General features: G+C 41.6%; 1 protein-coding gene across 2 annotated transcripts in view; it reads left to right on the forward strand.

Annotated features, from left to right (window-relative positions):
- The first annotated feature begins 430 nt into the window (after window positions 1–430).
- The window catches only part of pmepa1 (prostate transmembrane protein, androgen induced 1), a 40,774-nt gene continuing 16,767 nt past the window's right edge, over window positions 431–24,437 (forward strand). The window contains exon 1 of one of the 2 annotated variants that reach the window (XM_030729126.1): window positions 431–689. In XM_030729126.1, coding sequence (XP_030584986.1) covers window positions 605–689 — 85 coding nt within the window. In that variant the 5' untranslated portion in view covers window positions 431–604. The remainder of the gene's footprint in view (window positions 690–24,437) is intronic. The other variant, XM_030729125.1, reaches the window with a different exon arrangement.

Genomic DNA, 24,437 nt, shown 5'->3' on the forward strand with positions numbered 1-24,437 from the left:
GCACGGAGGGAGGGAGAGAGAGAGAGAGAGAGAGAGAGAGAGAGAGAGAGAGAGAGGGAGAGAGAGAGAGAGAGAGAGAGAGAGAGAGTTCCCCGGAGACAGACGGGGGGGAGAGAGGAGAAAGCGACGGGAGCAGACAGACATCTCTTAGCAGTTTAGTCGCCGGTCACTCGGCGGAAAACACGGATCCTCTCCAGCTGATTTTGCTGTAACGGACTGAAAGTAGCTCAAGTACATTTACAACGTAGAAACTACATTTAAAGGCTGCCGCGGTACTTAAGCGGCACGCTGATAGATAGACAGACAGATAGATAGATAGATAGATAGATAGATAGATAGATAGATAGATAGATAGATAGATTTTCGAGGAAGAGGAGGAGAAACCATAGAGAGGAGGAGGAGAGAACCGAGACAGGAGGAGGACCGGAGGGAAAGGAGAGGAGGCTGGAGAGAGAGAGAGCAGAGAAAAGGGAGTATTTTTTGGAGGGGACTTGGCTGTGGGTTTTTTTCCTCCTCTCCTTCCTCCGACTGTCTCTCCCTCTCCACTCGTCCTCTCTGTCCTGGAGTATTTATGTCTGATTTTAGGAGCATTTGAATAAACTTGATGGGTGTTTTAAACGCCACCGCCGCCAATGTCTCCTGTACTTGTAACTGCAAGCGCTACACCTCCCTCCAGAGCATGGAAATCAGTGAGTAATGACTTTTTTCTGTTTCTACTTTGCTCACTTTTTCCTTTGAAGTGTCTTAAAAATGCGTCTGTGAGGCTCCGCGGCAGGTACTTGGATGAGTTTTTGTTCCCATCATTTCTTTGATTTTACACATCTCAGAGCTGAGAAACGAGCTCAGTCTTTCGTTCTGAACCTGCTGTTAGTTTTACTGTGTAAGTTGGGCTTTTTAAGGGTTTCCCCAGTTAACCATATGAACCGAGTCCTCTTCTAACATTTGTGATTAATAACGCCTGATTTTGAACTTGAACCAAAACCCCCGGGCGTCCCCGTGTCTTCCTGAAAAGTCGGAATGAAAAAGCCCTTCTGCTTGGCTCGATTTATAATCACATTCGGGCTGTTTTGAGCCATTTTCTTCGTCATGTCAGCGAAGTTTGATGGGTGCAGCGTTTTTCGTTCCCTTTTTTTCGGAGCCGCTGGCGTTTTCTGTCTGCTTGTGAACTTAACGCTCAGCTGACTTGTTTCAGAGAAGCCCTGCTCCTTCGCTCAGGCACAGATTAGACTTAAAGTGTGTTAAAACTGTCGGGACGTTACCTCGGGGGGACACCGGAAGCTGGATATCGAAGGAATAACCTGGATTTGATCGGTGGGAAAGGAGGGGAGTTGGAAGTTTTGCCGTCGCTTCGTCATTCGAGCAAAGCCAGACGCCTGTCTAGCCGCCTGTCTGCGTGCGCGCGCGCGAGAGTGCGCGTTTGTGTATTTATGTGTGTGGTCGCATCCGGGAAATCCCTGTGTTCCAGTGTGTGTGTTTATTTTGGAGTATACTTTTATGTCTGTATCTTTGTGTGCTGTTTGCTCAGACGAGGCAGTAAAGCTCCCTCTGTGTGTGTGTGCGCGCGCGTGTTTGTGTGTGTGTGTGTGTGTGTGGTAATGCTGGTATCAGCAGTGCATTTTATTGAAATATTTGAATTATTAATAAATTAACTCCCCCATCAACAGGGCCAGATTGGACCCTTTGGTTGGCTGGTTCAGACTCCCTCGCCTCATGTTTGACACCCCTGATTTAGACACAAACTCATAATCCCAGTATGCTTAAATTAAGGAAATCACAGACATCCTGTTACTGAATCATAATTATTGATGCACAAATGTGTCTGTCAGTTTAATGTTGCAGCTGGAGAGGATTGCGCTTAGAAACTGGTGGGTAGATTTACAGAAAGGTAGATTTACAGTTTTAAAATCTGCAAAAATAAGTAACTAAGGCTTTAAGGGAAACACTGTGGAGCACAAAGTACATTATTTGCATCAAAAACACAGTGGAGTACATTAAATCTGTACTTGAATGATGTTATGTGGTCCTTTTCCAGCTGGGAACACCTGCTATTAAAAACACACACAATCATAATACTGCGAGGTCATTTATAGATGAAAGGTGTGTGCGTGCGTGTGTGCGTGCGTGCGTGCGTGTCTGACTCGGGTCGCCTCCTGTGACTCAGACATCTTCAGACGCAGGTCAGGTCTTTGGAGAAGCCGGTGCACACACGGTCGCTGCAAACAATTTTAACCTACGGAGGTTTCTCACGTGACGTCATGCTCACGTTGTTTGTCCGCCATATTGGATGTGATACAGCCGCCGGCTGTTGGGGAAAAATATGGATTCCCGGACTGGTTGGTCTCCGTTTCCAGTTTGTGTTGCATGTTTCACAGTTTCACTGCAGCAGAGCTGCTGTCCACTGCAAACTGCAGGTGACCGCAGCAACATGCTAGTGACCAAAGCAATCACAAGGAGGTTTTTGCCAACCGGATGGGGAACATTCGGTCACTGGCCTGTGGGACCGAGGCTCTAGAAATCATTTTCACAGCAACTGCCTTCAGCCTCCATCAACCTCACGGTGGTGGTTGTCAGATAGTCACAGACTCTCTCTACGCCTCTGTTAGTAGGGCATCACTCACTTGATCCTGCATGGTCTCCATGATTGTCACACCTCCACAGTGGTCACCAAGTTAATGCCACATGGTTAGCTGTCATCTGTCTGCGAGACCACAGTTCAATCAGTGGGACATCACCAAATTACTGAAGTGCAGCTTTGCTAATAATAGCAGGATGTCTCTCTTCTGTGGGGTTCCACTAATAATTTTCAGATGACTTTTTCCTTTCCCACAGCAGCTTTAATGACTTTTGTTGCACCAGCAGTACAAATATTGTCATGTACGACAAATTAAACATACGAGAACTGGAGCAAACAAAGCTTTGCAGCTTTTGCTTCCATAATTTAAACAAGCAGGCCGCTCACAGAGCGCTGTCCTCCACCAAGGTCAGTTTTAAAGAAAGCGTGCGCCCAAACTGGTGTTCCACGCCTCCATCAGGTTTCATGGCTTCTGTAATCCTGCTCACAGGCAGAGAGACAGCACTGACAACATCTGGGTCAACAGACAGTGAAAACAAGCAGGAGTGAAGAAGCAGAAAGAAAATAAGTCACAACAATAAAATGATTATCGGGATTTTTGAGCGTTGTAGCTCTTACGCGGTAATGACAGCAGATTAGATTAGTTTTTCAGTAAAAATGAAAAGCATTCATAAGTTCCAGCTTCAAACTCGAGAAAATGTGCTGACTAACTATTTGTAATATTTGGTAAATTAATCGTACGTCCTTTAAAGTGCCAGAAATACTGATAAAAATCCAGACATGATGTCATTCGCAGTCTTATTTGGTCTGACAAACAGAAACGAAAAGATATTTATTCACACTCACATCTGCGGAGCTTAATCCAAATGAGTGATTAGATGATAGCCTGATTCGCTGTTTTTTAAAAACTCAAAAGGCTGTGACAGACCTAAACGTCTTCTGTTACGTGACATTAGTCCCAGCAGATGTTGTCAGACCAGGTTTCACAACAGTAACGCACATCAAATCTAAGTTCCCTGTTATAGTAGTTAGAGTAATAATGGAAATGCTACAGGTCAGCAGTCTTAATAACTGCAGAAATGGAGGTTAGCATCATGAATCTAGCTTATAGTAATATTATCAGCAATAATAAATGCAGCTGTTGTAGCAGCAGAGCTAGTTGGAGGGAAAGGTGGTTGAAAATGTGATTTTATAGAGCAGCATTAAGAGTTTTTTTAATTAGATGTAAGGAACCCATGAGCACGGGTTCAGGGTTTCTCATCTTGTATTGCCCTTTCATTTTTTGCTTTTCTTTGTATCTTAACTTGTTGCTACTTTGACTCTAAATGCACAACAAGGAAAGCTCTGTGAGGTGCACTAAAAATATGCAAATCTGTATTTCTAACATTTAAAAAAGTGAGCGTGTTGATCGTCTCAGTGGCTGCCATATTCTACTCAGGAGAAGGAAAGGACCATTTACTGATTTGCGGCCAGGAGGCGGAAGATAAGTTAGTTGTGTCTTAATTTAGACTCTTATGTAGTATTCTTCTGTGTAGTACACCACGTAGAGTTGCTTGTGTAGTAAGTTGTGGACTTAACCCAGAAATGACAATTGCAGTATTTGCTGCATTTTGCAGATTTTTACGAGTTCTTAAGACTTTAAACCGACACCAGATAACAGCACAACATCTGGAACGATGACGCCTGAAAGCCGGCCGGACTCTCCCACATACTCTCTTCATACTGAGTGTCCTGCTGCAGAGCCAAGGTGGTGTGGAGTGTACCCTCAACTGTCTGGCTGTTATGCTTAGACATTGTGCACTTCATATGTGAAGCACTCAAAACAGCAAGTCCAAACTATGCAATTTGTGTTGACAGATTCACAAATTCCATAGAGCTTGCTAACAGATGTTTATCAGGAATGACCTGATCTGGCATTATTTGTCATTTAAGCAGCTAGATGCTTCCATTGTTGAAGTATTAAGTATAAGAAGAGGCTAGACAATTGCAAATGTCACAATGAGGCGCAGCACTGCCGATCCAAGCTGTAAAACTGTCACAGTCACATAACATGTTTTGGTAAAAAATAAATAGATTTTATTTTTTTCCTAGAAGCAGCCTGTGACTGAAATCTCCCAACTAAAATTCTAAGAAAGCCCATGTAAGTCAGAAGTAATGTCGATAGGGCTGATGGCAATCAAGCTATGTGATAAAGATAGTTGCCTCAACTTGTAACAGAGAGGCGAGATAAGAATGCAGGCAGAGACACACACTCAATTCCTCTGCCTGAAAACAGACGTGATGTTTAGTCTGGAGGACAGGAGGAGGGAAGCAGATAAAGCAAAGAGGCAGACAGGGAAGAGTCCTGAGCAGACTAGAGAGACGGCAAAGAGAGAAGCTAGTGAGAAGAAAATGTCAAAACTTTGGAAAAAGCAAATAAAGAGTCTGTGAAAGAGAGGCAGAGGAACTGAAAGAGGAAAAAAGAAAAAGACAGTCGGGTGAATTTTAGATTGTGTAGGAGATGAATGACTGAAACTAATGATGCACTGGCCTTTATTAAAAAAAAACAAACCAAACAAAACTAGATCATATTTAAGCTTGTTCGGCTGTACTGGGCAGTAAGCGCCGGAGTGTGACAGCAAAGATGAAAAGCACCGCAGAACAAAGTAAAAGATAATCCACGTTATGCACTTGATGCGGTGATCAAAGGATGACATGATAGAAAAAGGAGGGGTTCCCTAAATTTTTTACCTCTGAAGATCTTAAAAATAGATCTGAAGAAGAAAGCACAGATTTCATAGCAGACATCTGACATATCTGTTGCTGCATACATTAAAGCTGCCTTAAAGGCTCAGTTCACCTCCAAAAAAATAAATCTTTAGTCATTTCACTTTCTAAATCAGAAAGTTTCACTTTTATTTGTCCAAGTTTTTATCTCTCTTTGAGATTTATGAACGCCAGTGTTACGGTCGTGTTAATTTTGCATTAGCTAACACAAATGGTGGCTATAACTAGCAGGTAATTTAAATAGTATTTCTTATAGACACTTTGAGAGGACCACTGAAAATGAAATTAAATGAAAGGCATCTCTGCTAGCCGAGTTCTGAAGACGTAATGTAGTCCAAACCCGTCCCATCCCATGCACCTTCACAAGCTGCATTTAAAGCATTTAAACACTTTTAAGTCACTGAATTGAGATAAATGCATTCAGCTCATATTTATGAACGCTGCAGAGCCTCTGAGTCACTTCAGACTATCATTTATGTGTCTCTCTTCCTCTCATGCACATCCTTCCTTCATCTCAGAAGTTGTAATTGTAGGGTTTCATGTACCTGTATAGTCACACACACACACACGCACACACACACACACACACACACACACACACACACACACACACACACACACACACACACACACACACACACACACATATGCAAAAACACATCTGTTCTGAGCAGCAGACATTGCTAGTCAAAGCACATGACATCAGCATTACTCACAGGCTAGCCGTGTGTGTGTGTGTGTGTGTGTGTGTGTGTGTGTGTGTGTGGTGAAGTCACTGCTGGTATCAGCTTGTGAGAATCATTTCCTACCAGTAGCTCAGCTTCTCTGTTCATTTGTTACTGCACGTCTGGCTGCCTAACATCAGCACGTCCTCAGTCTGACTCTACAGCCAACATAAATGTTATCAATAGTGTGTGTCGGAGTGTGTGTGAGTTCAGCTGGAGGGTAGGGGTGCTTTGGGGTTTTTTTTTTTGAGGAAAAGAGTCATAGTGTGAGAGGTGGTGACATCAGTGTTTGCAAGAGGAAGGACACAGTCACACCGTTAAGTCACAAGGTTGATCCCTGCAGCGACTCTTACTTGGTCCCATTTTACTTTAACCTCTTAACATCCACCAGATCGCCAACGAACTCCAACGATTAAATTCACATCAACCCTTCATGAGGCTTTTTTTTTTTTTTATATTCACTTGGCATGCATACTCATAGAAGATGTGTATCTACTGTCTGCAACAATCAGTTTTATTAACCTTTATTTAACCAGGATTCAAAACTCCAGAAACTCTACACATTCAAGTAATATTCTCTGACTGTACCAATATCCAAAAGCCACACAGATCGGCCCCACGGGGGTTCAAACCTGGGACCCTTTCATTGTGAAGGAACCGTCCTAATCACTGCTATCGTTTTAGCTCACTTCTGCATTTCTTAAAGCCAAAGCCCTGAATGGCCCATCATATACAGAAGATTTAGACAGGAGGTGGATGGGGCTTCCATATTCACCGACCATATATGGGATATCCACTCTCTCTGACATCATAAAGAGCCACGAGTAGAAAAAAAAACTGAAACAGAGAGTTTAGAGCAGTCTGACAGAGGTGTATGACTCTTAGCTTGACTCACTTTGGAACATTTTTCTGTCTGTTAGTGAAAATTCTTTTCAGATATCACATCACCATTTGCCCCACAAATATCAAGTATTTGTACTGTAATATTTATGTATAGGGTGACAATCTGTGAAATTCACCTTGTCATTCAGTCATGTGTCACTCTGTTAAAAAGAACTAAAATCCTTCCCACATCCTGTTTGGGCTGCAGCTCCCATGTGACCCAGACATGATGTGCATTAAAAAAGAAAAAACAGGAAAAAGAGCTGCATTTTTTTTTCCTCCTCATTTCTGCTTTTGACAGATTATTTGTGGAGCAAAAGTATATCCTGAGGCAACCTGCATGCAACTCTGTGTTTGACTGTTTCGCCGTAAACTGTGGTAGCTGCACAGGATTGACTCATTTTACTCAGTGAGGTTAGAGTCATTCATACGGCTCTTTTTGACTTAATTGTCACATTTATGTTTGGGGTCATTTGATTGATAAATTCTCTCTGATAATTACAGAGACATTTGAAGCTCCTGAAAATAGAGTTAAATTTTCCAGGTTTTTGAACAATAATTAGGCAGTATTCTTTCTTTCTTTCTTTCTTTCTTTCTTTCTTTCTTTCTTTCTTTCTTTCTTTCTTTCTTTCTTTCTTTCTTTCTCTCTTTTTCTCTTTCTCTGTTTCTCTCTCTCTCTCTCTCTCTCTCTCTCTCACACTCACTCAGTGAATCATGGAAATTAAATGACTGAGTCTGTTCTGGCTGGCCTCCTAGACTTATTATGTAAACCGCTCTGTCTGGCTGTCTCAGTCCTCTGTGTGAGTGTGTGTATGTGTGTGTGTGCGCAGGCGTGCACATGTTAGTCTGCGTTTGTCTGTTAATTTCCTCTCTGTGTGTTTCTGTGTGAACACTCAGTTTTGGGGGGAGCTTTAGTCAATATATATATATATAAAATGATGTTCTACGCTTGGCTTTTCTCGCAGTAAAAGCAGATAGCTTGATATTATTTTCGGTCTGCGTGGATCAAATTCTGCCTTTTGTGTTTTATGTTTATGTGACTGACGGCTGGCATCGCCCCAGAAACACAATCGCTTTAATCCTCGTGTACAATAAACAGACAGTAATTTGTCTCAGAAGAAATTACCACAAAAAGTTGGCACATCTGCTTCCTCTTTGTTCAGTTTCCGAGAGCGCATGACTCTTCAGTAACTGGGTTCAGCGTCTTCCTTAAGGGCACGGGGAACAGCATTTCCTATTTACTGTCAATGGGAGACAAATTGCCTCTTTCTGAGGTTTCTCACTTCCTTCCTTCCTAAATGTCTTCCTTGCTTTTCCATTTCCTCTCTTGTCTTCTAGCTTCTTGCTTTTTAAAATTCCAGTGTGGGATGGAAATGTTAGATGGATTCATTTTACTGATTAGTTCTAATTAGTCATTTTTAATAGAAATTGATCAGTTTTTTGGGACTATACCAGATATTTAAAATAACATTTTGAAGGACAGCAGATGCCCATATCAATAGTTATTTTTGTTATTTTGTCTCTGTTTGTTCTACAGAAGTAAATAATGATAATAATAATTCAAAAATAAAAATCTTTCAGGTTGTTGTCATATTTTCCTTGAAAACTCAGAGAAACTGTTACAGAGACACATGGCTCCCAAAGAAATCTGTATTGAAATCTATGGACCACCATTTTTATATCGCCTGTCTGCTCGTGCGGAGCACCCAAAGCCCTAAAACGCTGCAAACCATCCAAACATCATTTATTTCTATCCCTTTAAACACTTACCTGTCACACTCGCACCACCTGGCTGCATCGGGGCAATCTGGGGCTCAGGACACTGACTTGACTTGAGGAGCTGGTGATCGAACCACTGACCCTTCTCATAGTAGACAACCTGCTCGACCTCCTGAATCGCAGCTATAAGACAGCTTTAACAGGCCAGTTATACTTCATGGTAGGTGTATAATTTGTTACTTTGTTATTTTGAAGCAAATTTAGGCAAATAAATACAAATACAGAATCTTTTATATTTTAAAGAACCATGAGTACATGAAGAACCGCAGAAGAGTTACTGCTAGGAGGCCAGCGTCGCTAATTCCTAAAGCAAGAATTGTGCAAATGTAACATTTTCTTAAATGTAACGATTTGCTGCTGTATGTTATATTAAAGTAATATTGTAAAGTTTTGCCTTTGAAAAAACAAAACAAACTATTTTATGACTAGTTAGACAAACAAATGAATACATTAAGCCTGCAGATTTAAAGTATTTATTCCTTCATTTTTGCTTACGGCCTTCTTTCATTCAGCCTCTCAGCTGTTCAGTGTCTCTAGGTCTAGACAACAATAACACGCGCACACACACACATACACACACACACACACACACACACACACACATAATCTCAAAAAGTCATCAGCATGTTCTCATCATGCATATATGTAGATGCATGCAGTGTGCATGTGTAGGGGGTCTGGGTCACCGGCACTTGGGGGAGTTTGTGTTTGTGTGAGTGTGTGTGCTTTCTGCATATTATCTGCATACAAGGCGGCATTCAGCTGAGCCTCTTGTAGGCTGTTGGACCCATATTGTCCCATTAATTAGTCTGAAGTCAGAGCCAGCCCTATATGTCTGTCTCTCAGGGTGAATAAATCCATACAGAGACTGTCTGAGGTCCAAGAGGCCGGCTCTATAAATAAAGGCAGTGACTGTCTGCCTGCTGTAGGCATAAACTCTCACGCAGTAATGTGGAAAAGATTGTCTCTTGTTTTTCATTAATTAGGCTGAGGAAGAAAAAATAAACCTTTATGACTGTCTGGTCTTCTAAATACTTCACTTGTTGTCTGTTAATGCAGTTTAAGAAAAACTGTGTCTTTTATTAATTAGTCTGAGACAGAGGAAGTTGCTCGTGTTAATGTGTGATTAGGTGTTAAGAAGAAATTAAAGTGTCCCTTGGCTTTTGTTAATTAGTCTGAGTCATAATTTGTCTGTCTGGTCTTTCAAGACCTCGGTGTCACCTGCTAATGTGGAAAAGATCATGTACGCGGGGTTGTCTGTTGAAATAAATCTTTAAATTAGTTTTTGTATATTTAAGATGGTGTGAATCTTTTTTAATGGTGTTTATGTCGCCTCTGCACATGTAGAAAAGGGCTCCTGTCTGATGATTTATGGCTACATGGAATTAAAAAGGACTTTTTTTTTTTTCCTTCTTATGTTTCGAGTCTTCCAAATGCCAACACTCTCAGCAGTATTTGGGGTAATGCAGTCAGTTGTGTTGTGGACTATTCCAATTAAAAAGAGTGACATGGTTTTCTTAGTCAGTACAAAGATAAACTGTTTTCCTTTGTTTTCTTAAATACAACATTTCTCCATTTTAATCTGTTCATAATTAAGCTCTGTGGTTATTTAGTGAGCCAGAATCACTTCACTATGATGTGAATGTGATCTGCGGTGTTTAATGAATTAGACAATACTTTTACCTGAGAAGGTGAGCGACTCACCTGGAGGACCATCTGCCTTTTAAATTAACCGAACTTGAAAAACATGAAAGCAGGTGATTTGTGAGAAGAAATATCAAATCTATTTTTATGTTACGTCATATATATGAGACATCCTGAGCAGACCTCTGTGAGTAACTCAGTTTGCAAATTTTCATTAGAAATTCAGATATTCAGATGTATGCAAATGCTTGTTGTGTCGATGGTTCACATTTTTGCATTTGAAACCGCTGCATCTGCTGGGAGGCCGGGGGTGAAGTGAGACAGTCTGAGTGTCTGGAAGGGCAAAGGTCAAGGGTCGGGTCAGGAGAAGGCAGGGAGGGGGAGGGTTGAAAGGTTCATTGTCACTGTGGTGGGGGTTGGTTTTGGTTGTTTGTGTGCCTTTTTCCTTCATATTTCTCTCATGCAGCTTCCAAAATGTGAACCTGAGATTTGACCCTCGTCCACTCACTGAGCATATTATTTTAAAGTGCAGATATATTTATGAGACCTTTGATAACCAATTGATTTGGTTCAGTCTGCCTGCTGACAAAGCTACGAGTAAATATAGCAACTGGACATATTGATGCTAACTGCAGGAAGCTAAATCGATACAGATAACAAAGTCCCAGCTCAGCGTTGGAGGAGCCTCCAAAAAGGAAACATTTGCATGTTGAGAAAGAAAATAAGAGAATAAACGAGTCTTTTAAATACATACTTTTTGACATGTTAATTTAAGAAAATTTTCCAAACTGCACAACGTAACTAGTAGTCTGGAAGTCTGCACCATGTACGGCCAGCCAGAAGAGCCAAAAACAGCCCACCGGGTGGCTTTTCGACGTCTGAAAAATTCCTGTGAAGCAGCTCAAAACTTTGGGACTTTTCTGTGTGTCCTGAAAAAAGAAGCACTGAATGAATCACGTTATGAGAGTCATCCCTACTGTTGCATCCAAGCCAGATGTCTGAATCATTGTCAGTTTTACGGCCTTCTCGCTGACAAAGACCTCACGTGTGGCCTGCTCCACCACACCAAAGCAAAGCTGTTAAGCTGAGTAGGTGATGTGTTCTTTTGATTTATGACAGTAGTGTGTCTTTGTGATGACTGTACCCTAACCCTAACCCTACCCACCTAATCTAAATAGGTGCCTAAGCTTGTCAACTGCTGGAGGATATCTTACAAAAAAAGACAAAAAAAGATGATTTTCACCAAATTTGCAGAAGACTTGGAGTTTTCTTTTTGCATGCATGTACCTTAGATTATGTTCAGAAGCTATCTGTGACGTAGATGTCACACAAAGACTTTTTGTGAGACGTTTGAGCCGTCAGCCAATCAGCTGTCCTGACGGAGCCTAGACAATAGACACTTCAGTGTACAAAGCACACACATACACTCTCATTCCCCCCACCCACGCGACACAGACACTCGTGACCGTGGGCTTGACCCCTGTGCGCACGCACACTCAGACTTGCAGAGAGAACTGCGTCTGCCTCCTTTGCCCCCTGGCTCATAGGAAACAGCTGGGACTGCATCATTTGCATCCACAAACGCACACAGAATGCCATCGTGACGCCTCCTAGCTGTTTATATTGCTAATAATTATCATTACATATTCAGCCATTCAAACAAACCAAGCTCCACCTGAACGCCAACAACCCCCTCACTCTCTGACTGTCACAAACACACATGTATTGACACACACACATTCACACACTGAGTGCATTGCAGTGTGTCTAGACAGAGCAGCAGGCTAGAAACGCGCACAGCTCCTGTACTCGGCTTCAGATGCACATTAAGGATGTGATTCTAATGGTTTTAGGGCTAAAAGGTGAGAAAATAAAAGCCTGCGTGCACATCAAAACAAAGTTATATTACAATCATGCTCTTGCAGTGTAGACAAGTCCACATCCCCACTAAGCTGGCTCAGTCGGAAAACCCATCCTTCCCTCTCCACTGTGGCCTTTTGTTCACATCTCCTGGTCCACAGAGCTGCTAAATCTATAAATGTTGGCTTCGGAGTTTTGATCTGGAAAAGTAGAAAAGTATGCACTGTAGACCTGCTCATGGTGGAATCTCTTTATTCCTTCTGACATATTATAAGGGGTAAGGGTTTACCTTAACAATCTAATGTGCCCTGAGAATAGAGCAGAATCGAACTTATTGTTGGTAAAAACAAATGTAAATATAGATATTTCTGCACTACTACAGACAGAAGAAAGAAAGAGGGCTCTAAATGGCTGGAGATGCCCACAGAGTGCATTTCAATACATTTTAATGTTTAAATTGAAGAGGAAAAGTGAATTTTGGGCACAAACCCCAAAATTACTTTGTGCAGTGGTCTGCTAACATTTCCATCATATCATCAGGGGTGTGTCCAGGGGGTTTCATCGGATGGTTCCAGCCCCTCTCTGAAATATTTCACCACTTTGCCAAACAGTTATTCAATGCAAAGCAAATTTCAGGCTCTTGCGCAGCACCACTTTTCAGTTAAAACCATCTGTGTGAGGGCACAGAGCCGCACATGAACCTGAATATTTCTGTGATTTTCTACACATTGTTTATTTCTGATGTAATATTCTGATTTCCTGTGGGACCTCCTGTCGCACCCCAATGAAGAGAAAATCCCCAAAATGCCCTCGCATAAAATATGTTCACCACAATTATATAAAATAATAGAACTTCCACATTCTTGCTTTGCGGCAAACTTTTGATTTGACTGTTGATTCTGTATATATATATATATATATATATATATATATATATATATATATATATATATATATATATATATATGTATGCGGTTTTTTAAGCACAAAGGTGAGTCACATACTGCTTCGAATGTTGTCCAGATAAGCTGTTGATTGTTGAAGCTGTCGATGTGACTGTTCTGCTGTCTGCAAGTGGCCAAAGAAAAATGACTGAACTGAGCTTCCAGCATCTGCAGAGTCTGAGTGTGACAGCTGCTTTTGCTTTATGTAAACACGCCGATTAAAACGCCATATAAATGTGGGAACCGCGAGACTTGGTAATGATGGGTAGACATGAGAGAACAGGAAATTTATAATGTTGCCTCTGCGCGGATGCAGGTGTCTGATGAAGGTTTGTACTTTTTCTATTTTTAGCCATGACTCAATGTCCAGCTGTTCCATTGCATCAGACTTCATGTTGTGTTAGGCTACCTCACACTAACTGATAACTCCGCAACAGCTTCTTTTAGAGTCAGCTGAAGAGAAAAATTAACTTGGAAGATTTGAGGAACTTCTCAGAAGCTGTTTTTTTTTTTTTTTGCTTGCTAAAGCAGGTTTAAAAAAAAGAAGCAGCTGTTTTTTTTCCCCACCTAAAAGCACCACAGTATGGAAGTACTCGTCCCACGTGAGGTAGTTTCTCTTAAAAAACCCCCATCACACCTGAGCTGACAGGTTCTTGGCTATATCAGAAACGCAATCGCTGCTCGCATTGTGTCCACCAGCTTCCCACACCTTCCTCAGTGAGGAGACGGCAGACTTTGCCAGCTGGCATGCACACCTAAATGTGAGGCCCATATCATTTTGTGCTCTGGAGGCATGGAGCCAGTTTCCCAGCTTGTTTGCCATCCATCCATCCATTAAGTCTTCATAACGCACACCCTCTTATGGTAAACATTTCTGACCCCGATGCTACAGAGAAACATCAACAACATTAAAACACTGTCAGCTGCAAGTACGGGGAAAAAGCTTTGCTCTCTCTCACACACAGACTTCCACGTGTGTGTTGGGTTTTTGCCAGATGTCTCTTGTAATAAACGTTAGAGCTCCACAAGTCTACCGCAAAATATTCAGACGGTGAAATATTTTCGCCCTTTTTTTTTTTTCCCCTCACAGCTCCCTCCTCGCTCATTCTTTCCTTTTTATACTTTCCATGCACTTCTTTGTTTCAGCGGCTTTGTTGCAGTCATGCTGTTTGGGTTTCTGCAGAAAATTGTTTTGTCTAAACTAGAGGTTATCTCAGTGTGTCTCAAACACACACACACACACATGCACAGACACACACACACATGCACAGACACAAAAGCAGAGGCGAGTTGATTCATGTGGAGGATAAAGAGAGGACATGAGCTGATTAGAGGTGAGTCTTTAAGAAAGAAAGCATAATCTCAAAGCCAGGTGTTTTTTTGAACCTCTCGGCCACCGCGCCGCTCTCATGAGGCAGGCGAGGCTTTGGTTTCTTGCTCAACGGCACCTGAGTAATACAGGAAGCATTCAGGTATTCACTTGTTAGTGTTGTTGGATTATGGTTTATAAAGAGAGTGAGGGTGGTGGTGGTGTTGGTGAAGGGAGGAGAAGAATGTGGTTAGTCATCAAATGTTTTAGTGTTTCCTTGATGGAGCACGTTGATGTAAACAGAGATAATAAACTGTAGCATTTTCATTATTATCAGCACAGGTACTGCTGTCGGTTAGAGGGCTTCAAAACCACACAACAAAAGCTTAGACTGTCTGGAAGGGAAAGCATTATTACTTGCTACTAATTTTGAAAAATTAGGAGAAAATCTTAAAAATTTCTGTTTTTTAATGCATCCACAAATAGTCTGGCTGTACTTCAAAACCACAAAAAAGTCTGTGTGTGCTGCATCATAAACAGAATAAACAGGCACACTTTCTTTTCCCAACTGATCTGTTCTCAAAGCCAAATTCTCCAAACCTCACACAGTCACAGCTTCCAGCTTTTAGATGTTTGCTGCTTATCTTTGTCATCTTTAAAGGTACAGTCGACTGAGTATGTTTGGATTTTGGACTTCATCACCTTAGATTGATCACAAGTAAAGAAAAACAAAAAAATTTTCATAATGAAAGTAAGAATTGAGACATAATGAGCCAACCGAGGCCTTAAAGGCCTTTTAGTCTCAGTTTGGCCTCCAACAACTTTATTTTATGTTACTTTCTTCAGCAGTTAGTTTGTAACTGTCAGCTGTGTCGTTCTCAAAGGATATTAATTATGAGCACAGCTTTCTAACAAGTTAAAGAAAGAACTTCAAGTATTTTGGATTCATCATTACCCATTTTAATCATCTGATTCATCACCACATCAAAAATATTTAGTAAATAGAGGTTTTATTGAGGCCGTGTTGTTGAATCACATGACGTGCAGTCTGAACACAGCAGGTTTTCATGTGCTGTAAATCATTAACGTCATTCCCAACATTGGCTTGTTTTCCACACAGTCGCTGCAGCCGCAGACAGAAGTGCTTTTAATTCATTAACCATTGTTTATTAATGTGGAATTGATTTTCCCATGCAGACACACAAAACACACACAGGGTCAGACAGACATTGTTTTGTCTAGCCAGGTGTGTGTGTGTATGTGTGTGTGCATGAAAGGACTGGCTGAGCGAGTTTTGATTTGGCAGCTGGAGCGGGACCGCATGCCTGGATCACACATGCACATGCGCACACACACACACACACATACACACATTTGCCTCTTTTTGCAGGCTTGATCTCAAACTCATTATCTCTATAACTGCTTTACCTTATCTGAGGCGCGCACACACACACACACACACACACCTGCAGTTTGAACACAACAGGTTCTTGAATATTCATTACACTAAATTCATGCCTCCTCAGTAACCCTTTATCACCAAAACACCTCTAATTTTCTCAGTATTATTAATTTTATATTCCCCTAAATGCTTGTAAATTCACTGCTAGTGGGTTATTGGGATACACTGAAAGTTATGAGTCATCTTTAGACCTTCAAGAGTTTTTGAAGGATGGTTAAAAAATATTCTCTATTTAGTTTTTGTAAGTAATATCACCGATAATCAGACTGTGAGATAAAAGTACACTCTCGGTGTCTTTCTGTGGCACGTAGCTGAAAATGGCTGCGATGTTAGAAACCCATTTATTGGTTATTAATAACTGACTGACCAAGTGAGCCCAGATTCCACTCCCCATGTGTTCAGGATGCAGCTTAAAACATCTTAATAATTAAATCCTGACATTTAAAAACAGAGAAGTAAAAGAAAATAATTACAACTTAAGCATTAATTTAAATCAAATGATAGAAAATTAATCAGCAGCTATAACTGATTTAAGTAATTTTGAGCTAATGATGTGAAACATTTGACAGATTTCTGCAGTTCTTAATTAACTGGGTTTCTTTAATGTTAACACTGTGAATCAGACACCGTGAAACATTTGACAGCACAGTCTGGAAAACTGTGACAGGCATTCTTTTTCTAATGTTTTATACAACAAACGATTAGTTAATAAGCAGCAATAATAACCTCAGAAGAGTCATTACTTGGAGCTACAGTATAAACGAAATATCTCACACTGACATTCATCATATTGCATCATGTCCTCTTGTGATAAGTTACAGTATTATCACAGTGGTGCCAAATATGTATGTTTTTATTAAAACGTGCAGGAGCTCTAAAGGGACCGTCCTGCTGATCTTAGCTGCACGAGTCACTCAAAGAGTCCTAAAGGTGGAGCTCATCAAATGAATGAGTGCAAAGTTAAAACCTCCTGCAGGGTAAAAGAGGAGTGTCACTGTATTGTGATGTTACTGTGGACAATGTGAAAATCGATCCTTGAATCTTACTCCTTATGCCAGCTATAATAAATAGGATATCAGCATTGTTCTGTTATGGCAGAAATCATAATCGCTCCTTTCTTTAAAAAAAAAAAAAAAAAAGATTATTTAACACAGTTACTTTGGCCTTCTTACAAACGTTTACATTTATTGAGCAGAAAAAAGTGTTTAACAGGCGATTTTCTTGAGCTTTAATTCAGCTGAAAACTTGAAAATAGCAGATGGAGGCGGTGGGAACACCAGCTTGTTTGGTTGGAAATTAGGCCCAGACTGGGGGGTGTTTTTGTCAAGTGGCCACAGTCTCCACTGCCGGGGGGGTGCGGAGATCCAAGTGAGGCCCGTGGCGCTGCACAAAACCCACACGGAGACCGAGGGAGAGTCGAGCCGTCCTGACCTGAAGTGCACCTCACAAGAGACCGCGAGCAATGTGGTGAAAAAGGTAACTGTGGGCGACCATTAATGAGCTAAGCATTAACAAGCCCTCTGTAGGTTTATCCATGCAAAGTGTGCTTCAACTTCTAATTCCCACCAGAAAGATTTTGTTGATCAAAGGCTCGCTTTCAGTTATTTTGAGTCGAGATGAACTAGAGGTGCAAAGGTGCAAAGAAAAGAGGAGCACTGGATTTAAAAGACAAGTCAAAGTAAGCCCGCAAATTAAGGGACAATAATCATTTGATCTCAGTAATCACACCTAAAATAAATGTGACATTTAATGACAATGAGAATATAACAATAAATGTTACTGTGATTTCAGTTTGTGCCTATGCAGAGTCACCAGATGGAGCCCCCTCATGAATGACAGCTCAGAGTACCCAGCCTTCTTGGAGTCGCTGAGTGGGGTGCCTGAGGGGGCTCCATCCGGTGACTCTGCTGGGACACTTAAAAGCTCACGGTGAGGCCTGGAGGGGTGAGGCTGGGAGGAACGGCCTGCCTGATCTGAACCCGAGTGGTGTTTTGTTATTGGACTTCTGTGCAAACCACAGTTTATCCATAACGACCACCATGTTTGAATATAAGGATATCCATAAGTGCACGTGGCCATGTTCTGCACCTCCATTATTGGGGCTGACACATGGAGCTGCAGCTGCAAGGTTGTTGGTGTCTGTTGTGGTCCCTGAACCAGATGGTGGACACCAGAGGAGAAGGAGTCCTGTCAGGCTTGGTTAGCTTGTGGGACTCTGGAGGCAGCTGATAGGTACTTGCAGGCCAAGCAGAACGCAGCTCGGGCGGTGGCTGAAATAAAAAAAATCAGGTGTGAGGTCACTGAAAAGGACTTTTGGACGGCCTTGAAGTGAGTCTGGCAAACCATCAGGTGACTCAGCAGGTCAAAGTGCTGCTCTACTTACACGATGTATAGTGCTGGCGGGGCGCTGCTGACTTCAACTGAGGCTATAGTCAGGTGGCGGAAGGCATACTTCGAAGATCTCCTTAATCCCACTGACACGCCTTCTGTAGTGGAAGCAGAGTGGGGACGAGGGGGACGACTCGCCCATCACTGGGGGTGAGGTCACTGGGGTGGTTAAACATCAGGGGCAGGGCCCCTGGTGTGGATGAGATTTGCCCTGAGTTCCTGAAGGCTCTGGATGTTGTAGGGCTGTCTTGGTTGACATGCCTCTGCAACGTCTCGTGGAGATTTGGGGCAGTGCCACCGGATTGACAAACTGTGGTGGTTGTTCCATCTTTAAGAAGGGGGACCGGAGGGTGTTAGGGTTAGCTATCGGGGCACCTCGGCTAAGCTGGAGGAGATGGCTAGGGAGAGAGAGGTCTGGGTTTCTCTGCTGAGGATTCTAACCCACGACCTGGCCTGGGATAAATGAAAAAAAAAATGGATGGATGGTCGGTACTCTTCAGTACTTAGTGCTGCTGAAGGGCACTTTGGCAAAAATGTGGCACTGCAGACAGTAGAGATTGAACCAGTAACTTTCTTAGTAACCTGATGACCTGCAAATGTGTGTCTGTGTGTACACACCCACTGATTACACACTGCTAATGATTATTATCCAGTGTCTAGTGTCACTTTGGATCAGATCCATTATAAACACACACATAGATGAATGTGACCTGCCCCGTGACTTTCCTGTCTCTTTCTCATTCAAATGAACAGTGTGTGTGTGCGCCTGTGAACCAGAGTCTATCTGTGTGCGCGTGTGTCTGCGTGTGCGGGGGTGCGAGACGACAGGGGTAGTCTAGCTCCTTCTGGCTAGAATTATAATGAGCAACACGCACACACACACACACACACACACACACACACACACACACACACACACACACACACACACACACACACACACACACGGAGCCAGACAAGCAGCTGATAATGAGGTTTGATTTTCATATGTTTCAGACAGAATGCTCTGCAGGTCAGCTAGTACACAGAGGAGCAGTGTGTGTGTGTGTGTGTGTGTGTGTGTGTGTGTGTGTGTGTGTGTGTGTGTGTGTGTGTGTGTGTGTGTGTGTGTGTGTGTGTCAGACACTGAGTGAATGATTTCCTGTCTCTTTGTTGGACTTTACATACTGTCACTTTTTCCATTGTTAACATTAATGGGTGTGCGTGTCCAGTACAGCACGAGGTGTGTCGTTTGCTTTTGTCTGTGTTTTGTTTCCATTTCACTGATATTTCTGATGCCAGAAATGAATTCTATTTCATTTTTATTCATTTGCTTTATTGTTCCACAGCACAGCCAGACCGCTGGCTGCATTTAAAAACCAGAAATAAAACAAATATTCTTTTTAATCCAAACTCTTTCTGGTTGATTGTGGTCAGGATGCGCTGATTAAATTTAAACAATAATCTCTGTTATGCAGTTCTTATTTTACTGTGATGCTTTTGGAGCAATCACAATGTAATTGCTATAGCAGAATTAAAATGTATATATATGTATATTTGTAGCTGAATTTATGATCATTTTTATATCAGTTAATCAGGCAGATGTAGTATTTTATATAAAACCTTTCTTCCAGCTTTCAAGTGTAAAATTATCTGATTGATGCAGTTTCCAAATTAAAGTGAAACCTTCAAACAACAGATGCCAAACACAAAAAGCTACAATAAATATCGCCCACATGCTGATGAGAGCGAGTCAAACAAACAGCGTGTTTATCCTTTTTTCATAGCGACTTCAAAACGTGGCTCACTTTAGCAAACAGATAACAGAGAATAATGCCGAAGTCAAGTCCGTCTGATGAGTTACCATAGCAAAGCACGACACTAACACAGCAGTACTGACAATGATGAGAGTGCGATTAAAAAAAATCAACTTTATCTTTAATTCTGGCAAATGAATAATTCTCAAAATACAGCAGCAGTAGGTGGAAAAAGAGTCTGAAACTATAAAGAGAGGACAAAAATTTAAAATAAAAATTGGTAAACACAGAAACTCTTAACACAGTTAACTAAGTGAAAGGTTGTCTGTGTGAATATTATATGGATAAAGGGCAGTTTTAATGAGCTAAAGCTTCTAGTTTCAGTAGATATTACTGTTCTTCTTCTTCTCCTTCTTAAAAGTAACAATCGTGATTATCATCATAATCAACTGTATACCAAAAAGACAATGACACAGTTAATTACTATATTTAAATATAAAATAGCTCAGTATATTCACCACCAATCATCAAAGTAATTGTTGTTCCTGCGTTGTTACAGGAAACGTCGAGAAGCCGTAATCCTAAATTTAATCAGCTGTTTTTCTGTGTTGTGTCACACAAAGCACAAAACATGAAAACAACAAAGTGTGATTATTAGTGATCAGTGCGACCCTCTGTGGCAGCATGTTTGTTTCATTACTGCAGCCTTTAATGGGATCCGAGAGTCAAAAATAACCCCCATTTTTTCTCATTTATAATCCTGATCCAGACCTGATTGATTCTTTTAAAATAACAAATAACTTTGTGTTTGGTCATTCTTATTTAAAAAAACAAAACAAAACAAACAACAACAACAACAAAACTGCCAAATGTGCCATTAGGTTGGACTCTGAAAAGTCATTATAGTCAGAAGGTCATGGGGTCAGAGGTCACAGCACCCTGATTGTGTTGGTGAGAGTTGGCAGCATGCTCCGTGTGTTTCATGGTCAGGATATTTAGTTTATTCAGAGTCAGTGACCTACTCTAGAGTTAGCATAGCCAGCGTTCCAGATGGGACACGCAGTTTAACATGGGAGTTCCCTGGATTAACACTCTAAATTTAGATTAATGCTTCTCTGTTCTTCTTCCACTCCAGCACTGCTCCGCTCTGCCATTCTTACCCTTATTACCCATCAGTCTCTTTACTTTTCTGTGTGTTTTCATTTGCTGTCGTTATCCTCCGGTTCTGTTAATTTTGTCCGGTTGTAATTAATCTGTCTGTGTTGGACTTTTAGAGAAGACTTGCAGAAATTCTGGGAGAGCTAAGCCTCTGCACATGCATTCACTTTTTAAAGAGAGAGAAACTCCATCAGAGGGATCATGCGTCAGCACGTTTTTCACCTTTGTAGCTGTAACTTGTTCCTGGGTTCAAACCCAGGCGGGACCCTTCGCTTGTTTAATAATATTTCACATATTTCTCCGGGTGTCGAGGCTTCGTCCACCATCCAAAAACATGCTGGTTGTCTTCGCCCAGAACACACTCACAGAAGGGATTTCAATTTCTGATTAAAGACAGATTTAAAATAATTAATTAAGATCATCTTCTCTTGTGATAATAATGCAAGTATTTACTTGTGTGTACTGGACACACTGAGGGCCTACCCAGCTTGACCTGGTCCTCATTTATGATGTAGGTTTGTCTAATATGCAGTTATACAAAATCTGCACTTCTTTTGCACTTTGTTAATCATTTGAAAGGATTCAACTATTTGTTATGAACACACTCAATCTTTATGCCTCAGCTGATCAATCTAGTTTTCACCAAATTAATAATAATAATATTTCCAATACCTCAGATGTCAAATTCCTGTACGACAGAAGTCCTTATCTAATTCTCATGCTCTCACTGAAGTGTGTCTGTGTGTGTGTTTGTGCTCAGTTTCAGTAACACACAACTGTGTGTTGTCCCAAACAAGCTGTGATGAGAGTGAAGTTTCCTTTTTCAGAGTAAAGACCGATGAAAGATGAGAATCAGAAATGGGATGATGGTTTGAGGAAGATGAGGAGGCACGATAGTGTACCCTTTTAACAGTGCACGCACACGCACACACATGCACACACGCACCCCTACACACATCTCCATTTTCCCACTGCTGAATCAAACAGTGGGAGTTTTATGGACCAAAGTTCCCACACTTGTTGGCTGCACCATGACTGTGACTTCCAATGTCAATGGTGAGAGTGTGTGTGTATCATTTTATGTGTTGTTTCTTGTATGTCTGTATGTGTGTGTGTGTGTGCCCCATCCCCTCACCTCCCCAAACACACACACACACAAAAAACCACCACCACCATCACCTTCTATAGCCTTTCTCATGGAAATTGCCAAGCAAAATTGTGTGAACCTCTGACCTCTAACTCTCACAGTCGCACACATATAGGAGTTTGCACAAACAGACATTCTCTGTGTCTCACACACACACACACACACACACACACACACACACACACACACACACACACACACACACACACACACACACACACAGCTGTCTGTGCTATTTCTGACTACCCAGACTGTCGAGTCATCTGAGGACTGAGAAAGGGGGGGAGGAATTAGCGAGCTCTTCTCTCTCTCCCTGCCCTTTTCTCCTTCCCTTTCTCCCTGTCTACTCTTTTCGTCATTGATTTTTTTCTTTTTTGCCTTCTGGTTGCCTTCCTTCCTCTCTTTTCAGCTTTTATTTTCCATCTCCTTTGCTAATATATTTCATGTGCTGCCTTCTTTTCCTCCTTCCTTCACCTTCTTTGCTTTATTCTTTTCAACTTTCTCTTTTCAGCTTCTTTCCTTCCACTCCCTCCTTCCTTTCCACCAGATTTTCTTCCTCCCTGCCTTCCTTTCTCCTACCGCCCCTCCCTCCGTTCTCCTGCCCTCCCCACTCTCTCTCCCTGTCTGCTCTCTCAGAGCCATCTGACTCGGCAATGACCGCTCGTGACCTTTAGTTGAATGCAGGAGGCGGAGGAGGAGGAGGAGGAGAAGGAGGCAGATAGACTGAGAGCAGGCAGCGGATGACAAATGAGCTAATTGCTTTAGATTAACCATGGAGTGTCTGCCTGCCTGCCAGGCTTACAGCCTCCTCCTGTCTAGACAACACCACAGAGGGAGGGAAGCGATCAGCAGTCTCTCTCATGCAACAGTTCTGAGAACTGAAAATATTTCTTGCACAGGGAAAATTACAGGAACTGTAGATGGTTATTAGGAATGTCTCTTCCTTGAAGTTAAGGGAGTGGGAAGACACAGGTCTGAACCCTGACCTTTCAAAAGGAAAGGTCAAAGTTCAGACAAAGATATGCTTAATTTTAGTGCAACGTCCAAAACTGTAAATCCTGCATAATTCAATACAGAGAGACAGACTTTGTGTTTGGTCTCTAAGCTGCTGTTTGCAGTATCTCAGGAAGACGTGACAGTGATCGAGCCTCATTTTGGATCACTGTCAACACACTGATATAAAAATCTAAACTGCGTGCATGCGATGTCGGTCAAAAAAAGAAATATGAACTTTCGTCTTTGTGATCGTCTTCGATATTCTGCGACTAAAAACTGGGAAAAGGTTATTTAGCTTTCGAGTGACCGCGCAGGGTCCTGCCATCAATTCAGTCATAAAGTCAAGCTTCTACTCCTTCAACTTATCTCAGTTTGTATCACTCTGGAAATATATGCATGTTTTCTAACATGATGGACTTAGTCTTCCTTGTCATTTTCAGTGTCTGATCACTACAGTGTAATGATTAGCAGTGAACCGTGGCTAACAGTAAGATGCACGCTGCAGAAAGTGACGATGAAAACAGAGATGACCCGGGTTAAAATGTATTCAACCCACGACTACAGATTAGAATTTATCTGTCATAGATTAGGGAAACAGTACAGGTTTGATAAACTCGTTAAAAAGTATTCAGTATGAAATATGAGCACAGTTATTTTGGCTGCGTGAACGTTAAGTCCATGCTCTGATTCAATTAGTCAGTCAGCTGGAGATAATTTGATACTGGATGAGTCATTTAAGTCATTTTGAGTCACCTTCACACTTGTGACACTTTTTTTTTTTTAATACACCATAATAAACTGAATACTTTGCACTACGGGTCAGACCAAAAAGGTAAGCTGGAAATTTAGCCTTGGCTGTTTAGGAATAATGATCTTTTCAGTGTTGTTTGGCTAACGAATTAATAAGAGAAAATGTCTTTTTTTATACTCTTTGTATGTGAAATTCAATGCCAGAATGTTATGAGTAGAGACACCATCCGTTAGTTTAAAAATAAATAAAAATGAAACAGTTCGATAAAGTCAACAAGGGACTATGTCCATTGAAAATTATCTGGGGCAGAGGGATTTC

This window comes from Archocentrus centrarchus, chromosome 5 (genome assembly GCF_007364275.1).
Source record: "Archocentrus centrarchus isolate MPI-CPG fArcCen1 chromosome 5, fArcCen1, whole genome shotgun sequence".
Classification (NCBI taxonomy): domain Eukaryota; kingdom Metazoa; phylum Chordata; class Actinopteri; order Cichliformes; family Cichlidae; genus Archocentrus; species Archocentrus centrarchus.